At 42.7% G+C, this 12,637-nt stretch overlaps 1 protein-coding gene across 1 annotated transcript in view; it reads left to right on the top strand.

Annotated features, from left to right (window-relative positions):
* Positions 1-12,637, top strand: part of TET2 (tet methylcytosine dioxygenase 2) — a 214,681-nt gene that overhangs the window by 156,429 nt on the left and 45,615 nt on the right. The window contains exons 3-4 of the mRNA XM_085641414.1: positions 2,523-2,613; positions 10,308-10,401. Coding sequence (XP_085497540.1) covers positions 2,523-2,613; positions 10,308-10,401 — 185 coding nt within the window. The remainder of the gene's footprint in view (positions 1-2,522; positions 2,614-10,307; positions 10,402-12,637) is intronic.

The following is a 12,637-nucleotide window of genomic DNA, read 5'->3' as shown; positions in this document are numbered from 1 at the left end:
ACCTGGAGTTTCCAGCAAAGGAAGCAACAACCAAGCACGGTGTCACCTTTCATATTACCCTAATACTTAAGCAACTCTCTTTCTTCACTAATTCACAGTGTGCAGCAGGGTACTCCTCCCATACAATGAATGGCACGAGGTGTGCTCATGTACTCTATACAACAAAAAGTTTGTTACTTCTGCATAACCATTTCATTGAAGCCCTTTCCTTAATTTCTGTCTGGCAAGGTGGATTTTATGTTGCATACAAGTCTGCTTTGCATGTGCCAATAGAACCCACTGTGCTTTCACTTTACTCACAAAGAGGGTAGCACAAGTCCTTTTCAGGTACATTCCTAGTGTTGACATTTGTAGAAAAGCTGCCTGGACGTCTGCACACACATTCACTGAACACATAGTGGTGGTATTTACGCTTTGAGAGGTTTTAGTGAATCAAACTGTTCTAAAGACAATATTTGCATCCTCTTCTTCCACTGTGCTGCCTCCACGCCTCAAGGCAAGTTGAGCGTCTTCTTTGCACTATAAGCATGGCATGTTGATATATAAAACAAAAAATATAACTTTAACCATCAGTTTGCAGGTTGTTCTGTTGTGGGTTCACGGGTGAGTTTGCAGATTATTCTGCTGTGTGTTCACAGGTGACCCCCTCTCTTCTTACTGTGCTGTGCAAGAAAAAGATAACCATTGACATGTTCCAGGGAAAAACAAGTTCGATATTTAGTACAGGAACAAAGGCACATAACAAATACGGAAAAGGTATTATCTAATGTGGGGAGACTGTCCTAGTGCATTTTGGACTTCAGGTAGACGTGGTCAGGGATCATATGTGTAATGCCTGAAGCCCCCAAAAAAATTCTAGAAAAACAGCTTGTAATATTGTTGACCTAACACTAGATGGCAGGAGTCTGCACCACATCTCAAGCTACAGCAGAACAAGCAGCAAACTGACTGTTCTGCTTTTCCACACCCTGTGCTTAATTTGTAAAATATTAAGTGCCAGGGCTCTGATCAGGAGGCCACTGCAGCTTGCACCACCCATCGCCCTTGTCCTCGCTGTCAAAACAACTACTAACCATCTCTCTCGCATGTAAATGCTACATTTCAGATTATTCCAGGTCCCAAAAGCTAAAGGAATGGCTGGGGAGGCAGGTATTAGTAATTTGAATGTATATTGTATTCCTAAACAACAACAGTTCTGCTCATCTCTAAATTAGATGAGCAGCGCCACCATGTGGTAGACTGTTCCAAATATGGTGTTGACAATTAGGTGCCGGTGCCGAGCGCCGGAAACCAATTAAGTGTTGGTACTGAGCACGGGAAAGCACCGGCTCAAATTAAGCACTGTCCACACCTCCAATAAAATATAACCTGCTGAATACACAAAAGACCAATAGTATTTCTCCTTCTCTGCTCCATACAATTTCAGCAAAGATACTTTGATATTATGGACCTAGTGGTAAACTGCAGCATGTAATATGTGAAATATTACTGCACATGGACTACAAAGAACTATTCACTAAATTACAGGCGGAGACCGCCGCCTCTCCTATCTTTTTTACGTGGAGGCAGAGCGTTAAATGGGCCGGTACTGTCCGATAAGGAGTGAAGGTACTTTTTTATTTTGAAAGGGCTAGTACCCTCATTTCTCAAGAGAAATGTAATACTTTTAATTAGAGAGTACCAGCAATTCTCAGAAAGAAGCATACATTCTGGTACAGACTACCTGCACTTCAGTTTTTCCATTTCAAGCACTGTGTGGAGGTCTCGGCACATGTAAGTAAATGATTTAGGAGTAAATGTGGAAGGGACCAGGGGGAGCGGTGGGAAAATGAGGAATACCTACTCCTAAGTGGGAGGGTTTTAGGGAAATGTCAGGAGATGGTTCGGTAGGAACATGCTAAAAAATACACTTCCACCAAAGAGTAACACTATTGCTATTCACTAACTACGCTTGTAAAGGGTGCATTTGATCACTTATGTTTGCACAAAAGCCGCCTCCTTTGCCTTTATTTCAGCCCTGAAACAAAAATAGTAAACCGGAGCTCAGATTATTTGTTTACAAAATATTCGAATAGCCCTGTGCCAAATCCAACCTTTTATTTCAAATTCAAATCTATACTTCTTATTGTATGGCTTCTGCTGCTTCAAATGTTAAAATAATTATTTTATTTATACAAACCCTTGGTTAAATGCTTATGCACAAAATGGGTGCATAACTGTCAATGGTTTCATCGTGACACGTTTGCAGGAGTGCAGTCATCTTTTCTATTACTTTCTTTTCTGTTTGCGACAATATCATTTTCTGTGCGAGGTACGTGAAGAATGACGAGTGTAGAATAAATCATCCAGTTTTGACAGTTTCCAGGAATTGTTGACAAACCCTATGCGTTGAACCAGTAAAAACGTTGTTCAGAAAGTCTCCAATTAAAATGCCAGTCCAGCCTGTTGGGTGAAATTCTTTACAGTTTAAAATGTGCATAAAAACTAGGTACTAACAAAATGATGTTCCATTATTTCAACAGAGCAAATCGTTGAAAAGGATGAAGGTCCCTATTATACCCATCTAGGAGCTGGGCCTAGCGTGGCGGCGATTAGAGAAACCATGGAAGAAAGGTAATTAACAGAAGAACAGAGAACAGATGAACGCTTTTTATCCTCTCTGTGTATCGAGAGTTCTCGGGCTCAGTGGAGCTAGAAGTAAACAATTGCTAATCAACGCACTTTGAGCTTGTTATTTCTACTCTGGCAATTTCCATCGTGGCATTGTCCTGTGAGCCCGAGGAATCACAATATTTGACTGGATTATTATACACTGTGGCTAGCAGCACCAGACGGCGCAGGGCAGGAACAGGGAGGGAGTGGGGGAGGCCGGGGTTCCTTTCACTTTGACATGACAGTTGGTGATGCGGAAGTACAAGGTTAGGGGTTAAACGGCACAGGAAGAAAAAAAATAAGGATGACGTCACAGATGTATACATTCACACTGGATGTGTAGACTGGGAGGGCCTGATAAGAGGAGTCCGTACTGAAGGCAGCTGCCGCTCGTGATGCCCCGCGTGCCCACCTCACGCTTCTGTGAAGAGCAGTGGGCGGCAGGTGCAAACGGAATCTCACACACGGATCCTCGCTGGGAGTAATCACCCGCGCTGCTCTCGAACCCAGCGTGGGGGGCACATTTCCGATAATCACCGGTTGTACCACTCGCCACCACGAAGGAAGGGCGGGGTCGCACTAAGCCTCTTTTCATGGTTGCCCCATCCATTGCATTCCACCTGGGCAGCTTGTTGGCGCGGCAGAGCAGAGAGGTGGCACTGCGCTTAGAGTCCTATGAGGAGATGGGCACATAGTTAACTCGCTTTCTCCCTGACCTAAGGCAGCTGATGTTACGTCCTGAAAGTGGGTAGGGCTGGAACTCGGCAGTCCATGCAGCAGAAACCTCTCTGTGCCACCTCATTTCAGGGGTGGACTCGGAACCCAACGCAGTCCTGGCAATTGTGTCCGAGCAGCCCCCCACCCCAGGGGGTGGAGGGTGCAGGAGGGGCGTGGGTGGGTTGTCATGTGTAAAACACTGCTGTTTTTGCTATTGGGCGCCAATATTGCAACACCACTCCAAAACCTGCCCCCAGTAGCAAAACCAGCCCCAGCCTCCCGGGAATACACCTGATGCCCACTACAGCCAGTCTGGCCCTGTAGCAAAGGCATCATATGCCAATGCCAACAGACCGATACCATGGCCCGACTGAGGAACCAGAAGCAGCCCTCGTAATAATGCTCAAACCCGCGCAGCTCCCCTCGTCCTCCTGCAATATTTCTCTTTCACCCCACTCATTCTTTCTCTCTCCTCTCTCTCTTCTCCCTCTCTGATCACTTTCTCTGTACCTTCCTCCTCCCTTTCTCTCTTTATTGAAGCCTCCCCATGCCTGCTGCACAAGGAGTGGCCCTGGGCTTCCAAAACCGGGCTCCAGCCAAACAGGAAAATGCCTAGTGGAATTAAAGGCACGTCTGGCCCTGCTGAGAACATACTGCTAGAGCTACCTGCTGAAAGTAGTCAGGCGTCCTGTGTGTCACAGCATTTAACCCCACCCTCTCACCTCCTTTAAAATAAGACTTGGGATAAAGTACACCTTGCTGTGCATTATAAGGTGATTGCAGGTCATTGAGGAGTTTTGCGACAACTTAGAGGAACAAGGCACAATTTAGAGTTTCTATATAATGTCATGGACTGTCGAGGTGATTTTCAATAACCTCATAACATATGGAAGGGGTACTTCATTCCTTATAGTACATGGTCACACCATCCCTCTTTCCACAAAATACTTAAATACTAGGTGTGTTGCTCTTTCATATGAAAGAGAGACTTCGTTTGAAGACATGAAGAATAAAAGTAGCATCTGTAGTGCAAAAGTAAGCACTCCAAAAGCAGTCAGTAATGTGCTTCAAAAAAAAGCCGCTACCCAGTGTAGAAACATACAGAGATGTTATCTTTCCTATAATGGCCTAAAGCATGGAAAAAAATAAACATAGTGCCATGAATTTCTAGTTTCCACTATTTACTGCTTTTTTTTGAAAAACAGATCAGAAGCAGCGAAAAGCCTGTTCTGTTTTTCATTGCTTATATTGCAGCTGTAAATGAGCTCAGTGACGTGCCTTTCACCCTGACTGCTGGTTCTTGCATCAGGCGTAGTGATGTCAGAAGTCAACCGTAATACCTTATTACAGTGGAACAACTAACTCATCTCGTTATTACAGGCAACTAGAAACATCACAAATCACCTGTAAAATGGAAATTAGACATGGGCTTTAATATTGGTATTGCAGGCTCCCTTGTATTATTATAATATGCATGTCGCTGACGCACAAACGTTTATTTTGTGAGGCGAAACTCCAAATTGCTGTGAACACTGACTTCTGAAACCATTGGTCGAAGTCGGTGGGATCTGAGGTGCACAATGTGACTATACTTTTTTAATTTAAGAAAAACCGTTCCCTTAGTTTTTGTGAAAAGACAACTGTCCCGGGACGGTTAATTCTGACATTCAAAATGCTTCAGCTGAAGCGTAAGGCAGGCAGTCTCCTGTGCTGTGAAATCAAGATAGGGGCACACGGCTAAACAAGCCTTTCTGCCAGGGTTTGTGTTTTCCTGAAAGAAATGCAAATATGCACAGCTGGTCAATCTGCAAATGTACAGGGTACTTGGAAGACGGTACTGTATTTAATTGATTAAATCCCTTGAAGCTTCCTGATTACACAGAATTTTTTTTTTTAAGTGGTATTGCAAGGCTGACGTGTGAAGTGTGTGATTTTAAAACAGAGTTATAAAAAATAAATGCATTGCGTACAATTTGGGTAATTCTAAAATCTACGTTAAACCCTTTTGTAGCAGCCCATCTTATACTGTGTGTAATGCAGGTTTAAAATAAATACTTACATGTTCACAGTGCTTTCTGTCACAGATTGGGACCTCGTAGCACTAAACATACACAAATCACTATTCTCCACTGCGCAGACCAGGATTCAATTCTGTGGCTCTCTGATTACAGACACAGACCTCTGTAATGCATTAACTAATAGTGGTTTTATAATGTACAATAGTGCATTTAACTTTCATTTAAGCTGTGCCTTAGTTTATTTCCAGTTATCTGAAGGATAAAGACCGAAAAAAGTAGCAAAATATTTAGTTTTTTAAGCCACACCTTTGGCCCCACTCCCACACACTCACCCCGCCCCATTGCATGCAGCATCACAGTTCCCCCTACTTTTTAGGTTAAGCCTAGGAAGTGTGCATGTGCTGTCTCTAGACATGCTGTATCTACTCTGTGGGCTTAGACCACAACCTTTGCTTTCCATTTGTTCCTTCGTGTGCCCTTAGAAAATCCTTCCTTTTCAATAGTCACTCACATATATTTCTCCCTCCTCTTGGGGTGTTGCTTCTGCCGATGGCTACGGGCCCTATTACTTTTGGCCTTTCACTTCTGAGTATGCATGTTGGTTTCTGCACGCAATTTTTCTTTTTTTTTCTTTTTAGAGGAACCGACTTCCAAGCTTCAAAGTCGGCTGCTCTCATGGTTTTCTGCTCGTCTCTTGCTTTGGCGCCTGTCGCTGCTCGCAGTTCCCTTAATGGCCACTTAAACTTGCCGTGCCGTCCCCACACCACCACCTCACACGTCGCTGCTTGTGTTTGCTTGGTTATTGAGAGGATGCAGTGTCCAAACGGCCGACTTTGGAGCTCGGTAATCAGTTCCGAGTCTCGGCCGTAGAGCCAAAAACCTGCTGAGCTGAAGTTGCACGGGTGGCGAAGGGGTTAAAGTTGGAGGTGACAGAGGCATTATGCAAGCTGTCAAGTAAAAGCAAAGTGCATTACAAAATGCTGATCTCAGTCACCTGGCTCGCTGCCAAGCCGTAGCTTTCTCCACTACAGCCGAGGGCTTTCTAAGTTTCCCAACACTGGGTTTTTCTGAACTGTTTCAGAATTCTGGCTCCATCGCCAGCTGACGTCTGGCAGGACCCGGCCCACTTAAAGCCCTGCCATCTGCAGAACTTTAGCACTCAGCTTTGTATCTGATTAGTCCTGTCATTGCCCGTTCGTCTTCACAAACACAACGGCCATCCCAAAAATGTAATAACTGATTTCAGCAAAGTGAATCATTTTCTGCAACATTAGATAATGAAAGACTGGGGGGGAAATAATCACACTCTAGTCTATACTTTGCAGTTTGCCTGCAGCTCTTTGATGACAGTTAATAGCTCACTGTTCTATATTAGGATTTAAACTTATAAACTGCACCTAACAAAAGGGTCTCTCTGACAGAAGCAGTAATGCACTTACCTATTTACATTATATGCACTTTGTGATCTGCATGGTACACGTGTTTTGCAGCAGGCATCTTAACCTCCTGCACTACTTTATGATGAGTCAAAACCTCCATTAAACAAAACTCTGATCTCACTGCAGCAGATCCATCAATCACCAAAGTTATCTTGACATTTTTATGGTTGCCTGTAAATTGCTGTAGGCAAGGAAAGAGGCAGCAGGTGCTTTTAAAACTATATTGTACTTGAAAACACGGTGCCCTCCCTAAAGTCAGCACCCGATGCAGTGGCACAGATCACAAAGCCTTAGAGCCGGCTATGCTCTGCAAAATTCCTGTACACTTAATCCCAATTAATTACTATCCACATAATTCCACAGTACACCGTGCCACGTATTTACACTACACAACTTCACACCACACAATTCTACACCACTCCATTCCACAACAAATAACTCCAAGCCAACACATCTCTCCCTTGCACTTCCACCAACCTTGTAAACTCTCCCCACTCACCTACTGCCCCTCTCATCTCTCCCTCACACTGCCACTACCCCCTCTCATCTCACAATCCCACTGCCCCTCTCATGCTACCCTCACACTCCCTGTCTCCTCTCAATACTGCCTGCCCACACATGCTACCTTCCTGTACCTCCTCATGCCATGCACTGGTCCACCTCTCATGCCCCCCCCGGTGCCCCTTCCACTCGTCTCTCTATCTACCTCTCTCCCGTATTCCCTTCCACCCCTCTCTCTCACTCTCTCAAACACTCTTGACACCTCTCTCATGTGGTTAACTTCAGGTCTTCAAGCACAGTTTCTTTCCTGTACCTTTTCAATGTTTCTGTCCCTCAAACGCACACCCACTTCTTCTTCTTGGGGTGTCTTCTGCGTACAGAAGCGCACCTGCTTTGTGCATCTCTCGCCTGCCCTCCCCTTCTTTCTCTCTTTCTCATACTCTTTCTGCTCCTCTGTCTCAAGTTTATTCACCACTTTCTGTACAAACTACCTATCCCTCTCCATCTTCCTTTCTATCTATTCTGTGCAGCTCTCACCCCTATCTATTCCCCATGCCACATAATTCCTCTACACACTTACACTTCACACCACACAATTCCACCCCACACAACTCCATAACTAACATTTCCAATACAACCCACATAATTCCATTCCACTCCAAAACACACAAGTAAAATGCATTGTCATTTGCAACCCTGATAACTCTAACACTCGCAAATGCGAGACCTATTGCATTGCACTTGCGTGATTGATGCACTTCAACCACTGTCTGAAACACTGTGTGTTTGCTAAGCTTGCTATTTCCTCTCCCAGAATAGGCACACACACTCTTCTCCAAAAGTTGGTGAATGAATGGTGCTGTTTTCTTGGAGCTTGAGCCTCTCGTTCTGGTTCTAGAAGGACGGAGTAGCTCACGAGAAAGCCACGCCCCCTACAGGCAGGCCTCTGAGCACATGTTCCCCTTGACTCTGTTTCCGGAACAGAGGCCGATGCAAAGGGCGAGCTGTTTAGACATATGTTCTTGAGTTCTAGTCTCTCCTCTATCAATTGACTCGTGAACGAGTGTCGGGGACATGACACCGACCACCGGTTTAAGGGACGTCTATGCAGCCAATTGAGAACGTAAAATATTGTGTCTCTTACCTATCATAGCCCTGGTATTATTCTGGACTGTGCAACCGGGCCTGGTACAGCAGCATTTCCCTGAGGCAAGCTAACCTATCCCAAATACAGATGCCTGAACCTTAAAATAAACAACTTTTAAGGTATAACGTTGTTCTCATGGTACGTGGACCTAATTGTACAGAAATCAGCACTATTTTGTACATATTTAATGTTGTCATGATAGTAGCACAGTTGCATAGTAGACAATATGTAGAAAGTGAATTGCTTTTCCAACCTAGGTAAAGGTAAAGCAGCAAAAAGAGATCTGCCAAATCTGTGCAATGAACCCCGCAGTCCCATCTGCGTACCCTCCCTACTTAAACCTTTGCTTCTCCATCACCATATTTGGGGATGATAGGAGAATACAGATCAGTGGAGGATCTTCCAGCAACCAGAAAAGTTCCAGCCATGGATGACCTGTTATCCTAATTCTATCCTAAACGTTTAAGGCAGGATCTTGCATCAACCGCGCACAGCAGTCGATCATGTCTACTTTACAGCATTCCAAGTATTACACTAGGTCAGGATTGGACAGATGCAAAATGGCAGCCTTCACTGATTGACTCTGAGTAAATCTTAGTAGGTGCCAGAGGAAACTTAGAACTTCGGGGTGAGTCATAATAATCATTTGGTTAACGTTGAAGAAGCTTGGTGCAGTAAATGGTAGACAATGGATTGAATAGGATAGCGGGGAGGCTAAATTTGGCATTAGGCTGAAGTTGAAGTCTGAAGAATGGCTAGCAGGCAGAATGACTGACTGGCACAAAGCTGTAGCAGAATGACTGAATGGCTGTATACGGTACCAGAATGACTAGATGGGCAAGAAGAGAAACAGAAGACAGAGGGCAGAAGAACGGGCAAGGCATGTGAGAAAAGGGTGGAAGCCGGAACACCAGAACACCAGAACCAAGAATGGAGCTTCTTACTGGAGACAAATTAACCTGGATAAGCTTTTCGAGTACATCAAACACATTTATTTTAAATCTGGCTGCATCTCAAACAACCCAAATAAAAACCTGCTCTGTTATTCAGACCTAGTTTCTGAAGCCTGGACTAGGGTCCCATTGAATCTGTGTCCTACTGCATTTTATGTACAATTGTGTTTTCTGGGTGGTGGAAAAATTGCTATTATCTCTCACATCCAAAGCTTTATACTCTGGCTTGCAGTCATAACTGTTCTTTTGTTCATCCCTCCTGGTGGTGTCTTGCTTTTTTCTACATGAGGTCTTCTTTCTGAAGAGACCTTTTCTTGTAGAGGGAATCTGAACGTATTTTTCATCTGTCCGACTCTATTCAAAGCCTAGCTGCAAAGGGCAATATCACTTTATGACATAGTTGCTCTGTATTGTAGATCATCCCTCTGCCAGAACCCCATTGAAGGAAACATTGTAAACATGTTTAAAGCATGTCTTGATTTTTCAGATTTACGCAGTTGGAGTGTGCTTAGCTCCAGAACATGGCTTTTACATGCCTAGGGTGATCCTACGGCAAATGAGTAGTAGTGTGTTTGATCTGTTAAATAAAGTCTGGCAGTACCTTTTATATAAACTATGGCAGAGTCTACTCGGGTACGAGAAAGTGTTCATGCTTTTCGAGTGTAAACTAAGCAAAATCTTTGCAAAATCATCTATCTGATCAGTTTCTAAAATTAGAGTGGCTTATATGTTGTACCCTCTCGGCATTCGAATACATTAAGTACTACTATTTGTGCTAGTAGGAGCATTTTCTCATATGGCTCACTGACAAAAGTCAATGCTTGATTTTCCTGCAAACGTGCTATTATAATATCTGTAATGTTCTACATTTTTCTTACAGGTTTGGCGAAAAGGGTGATGCTATACGAATAGAGAGGGTGGTCTACACAGGAAAAGAAGGCAGAAGCTCTCTGGGATGTCCTATTGCTAAATGGGTATGTATGAACGCCTTAATTGACGATTCTAGACTCAGTAAGTTTGGTACCTCTGCACAGTGTAACCTGTAACATGGACAAACAGCTAAAATCCCATTTAGTGGAAAATCGATCAAACATTTTTTTCTAGGTTAATTTTTAGTTTACTAACTCTTAACAAACACATGCACATCGTACAATATATAATGGGTTAAGGCAAACGTATCCATTGACCACTGTAAAATAGAACACGTTAGATAATCCAAAAAATTGCTTATTCGAGTCAACTCTGAGTCTACAATTTGCTAATAAAACAAAACTCTCCTAAAGTGTTGAATGGAAGGATACCAGAGCCTAATTAGCCATTCAACAAGTAACTGAATTTAGGACAAGCACAGCACGTGAAGTATTGCTTTTGCCTACTTGAAGCAGCTTGCAGGCCCACTTCTTTTCCCCTCACCCAGGATTTGCCAAGCTTTAAAACAATAGGGACTGGAACTTGATTTATCCAAAACCACATACAATTGTGCAGAGCTCAAAGGCAAGAAGCCTTAAAGCCAAATAATTAAAATTCTCATAAAAAAAAACACTCCTAGGCTTTTTTTAAGATGACTTAAAATGCGGGCCTAGAAACCCCCTCATCTGTTAAGCAATCAGATTGGTCTAAGCTATATGACTATGACAAACAATATTTCAAATTGATTGTTCTCTGTTACCCTCTAGCTGAAAACCTCATTTGAAATTAAAATCATAAGAGAACCGTTTCTGGCATTCATAACGTCTGTATCTAGCAAGCAGGGAGCGCATCCTCAATTCTTTTGCCAGTCAACATAGTTGGCTTTTCATTTCTTCATTGGAAGGGACAGTTCTTAGTTTTAAAGAGCTTTATCAAACTATGCCAAAGACCATGTCGTCTGCATAGAAGAGAGCGGGCAGGTTATCCTTCCAATTAGGCAGGATTAGCTATTACATCCGGTAAATCAGAAAAAAACGGACTGAAAATTTCTGGATTAAGGGAACCCCCTGTTTCACTTCTGCTGGACACAGGACCTTGCTTTCAGTTGACCTAAATTTCACACAGCTTTACAGCGATGTAATATAATTGAGTAAGGTATAAGGGATACATTAATCACGCAAAAAGCTCAATCGATGTTATAAAATGTAGTGGAGAAATCCTCAAGTCACAATGTAATGATATTCTCAGCACAAATGATCTCTTGCCATCAGTGCAGCCACGCTGTACACTGTAGAAGTTGTCTTGTTGAAAATGGTTTGGGTTTTTGAAAGTCTATTCATGCTAACTGTTAATTAAACAAAATTGTGACGCAAATAGTATCACCAAAATGAAGCAAAACAAAACCGCGTATTACCTGTGGTAAGCCTGCAGGGCTAGTCATCCTACTGATTTGTCTTCTTACTTCTTGAAAAGTAGACAATTACGTTCAACATTTCAAGTAAATTGATGACACACCTTTTATTGCTTCCACCCATATGACTCAACTAACTTTTGGAAATATATTGCCTAACATGTAAAAACAGGAAAAGCACTTTTGCCTTCAGTCTTTTAATTTTATTTTGTACAAAAAATTGTACTTCTTAGTTTAGTGCAGTTATAAATTACACAATATCTCATCTCCTTCATTATCTATCTACATGACACATCTGCTCTAAAAACTGTCCTGAGGAGTAAAAAAAAAAAACGATTTCAGGCACCCCATTCCATTCACACACTAACATACTGCGTAATTCTTAATAGGAGAGAAAACACAACATTACATCATTTTAGTCTGTTATAGGAACACCCTTGGTTGATTATTTCTCCTATACTATTCAGTCAGTTTACAAAACGTCTGTTGACATTGATCACACAATTTTAGTCAACTGTATTCTATTTCCTCCATCATGATATCTTATATTTCCTTCTGTCATTAAAGTTAATCACCCAGTCTCTAAAATCTTGTATGTATGGAGTGTCTTATTAGATGAATCCTTTTGATCATTTATACCACACATATACTTGCTGGGTTCTATTATTGCTATGTTTTCCTCCAGTCTCCCAATGTTTGTACCTCCAAATACCCCAATTTCCTTGTGCATGTTCTATGTGCTTTTGTTGTATGTCATTTAGACTTTTATTTCCAGTCTTTGTCAGTTACTGCTGTATAGATCCCTCTCTTGGGTGGACTTCACCTGACCAAGCCTATTGGCGAGGGCTCTCTATCCTGGTGTCTTTCTCCTTCTACATAGTCTTTGATGT

This window comes from Triturus cristatus, chromosome 2_2 (assembly GCF_964204655.1).
Source record: "Triturus cristatus chromosome 2_2, aTriCri1.1, whole genome shotgun sequence".
NCBI classification, from domain to species: Eukaryota; Metazoa; Chordata; class Amphibia; order Caudata; family Salamandridae; genus Triturus; species Triturus cristatus.
Note: the sequence above shows the minus strand (reverse complement) of the source record. Positions and strands in the feature narration are given on the sequence as shown.